General features: G+C 30.0%; 1 protein-coding gene across 1 annotated transcript in view; it reads left to right on the forward strand.

The window, feature by feature from the left end:
- Nucleotides 1-466: 466 nt before the first annotated feature.
- Nucleotides 467-806, forward strand: part of LOC103579188 (sesquipedalian-1) — a 34,027-nt gene continuing 33,687 nt past the window's right edge. Inside the window, exon 1 of the mRNA XM_053739427.1 lies at nt 467-806. This exon is cut by the window's right edge and continues 222 nt beyond it. Coding sequence (XP_053595402.1) covers nt 735-806 — 72 coding nt within the window. The 5' untranslated portion in view covers nt 467-734.

An 806-nucleotide genomic window follows, 5' to 3' on the forward strand; every position in this document is an offset into this window, starting at 1 on the left:
TCATTTATAAATAACATTTATTTATTATATATTTCCTTTTCTTATTTGTTTATAGAGTATGCATTTGTTTAAAACCATATTTACTGTTAACTATAAAACAAGGGCCTATTCATGATTTTTATGCGTGTGTTTTGTTTAGGTTTTAAGTATCGGGTGACAGGAAGCGTTCCAAGACCTCTCAAACTGTATTTATATTTCTGTGAATATAAAATAAAGACTTGCTTATCTATTCGTTCAATTTTTATAATCTAAATATATAATTTAATAAGTATGTGCCACGACGATTTATTATCTAAATTATTGACCTAATGTTGAAAAAACGTAATGAGTATTAATATATAAATTTCAAATGGAGTTTAAATGCGCGCCTATTTATGTATCTCAAGTTCACTAATCCACTAACAGGTGGAGGCACCTGAGACACCTGAGGACATAACACGTCTGTACATAGGGGAAAATATGAACAATGTATTTGTATAGTCCGATTAACTAGAGATTTAGATTCAGTTATCTCCGATTCGGTGCAAATTACTTGAATCCTACATATTAGCTTATCGAAACAAGCATCTCAATTTCTTCGATCTCTTGTTAATTGGAATATTATGTTGAATTAAAAACCTTACTATGCGATTGAAATATAAAGTTCTGAGAAATAATGTGCCTGGAATTGGTGTTTTGAATGTCGATACTACAAACGTTTTCTCAAGAAAATAAGATTCCAAGTTCTTAAGAATATGAAGATAAACGAAAAAAATATGATATTATTTGCAACGTCTGCCACACCAGTAGATAAGGAAGGGTGGTTA

This window comes from Microplitis demolitor, chromosome 5 (assembly GCF_026212275.2).
Source record: "Microplitis demolitor isolate Queensland-Clemson2020A chromosome 5, iyMicDemo2.1a, whole genome shotgun sequence".
NCBI classification, from domain to species: Eukaryota; Metazoa; Arthropoda; class Insecta; order Hymenoptera; family Braconidae; genus Microplitis; species Microplitis demolitor.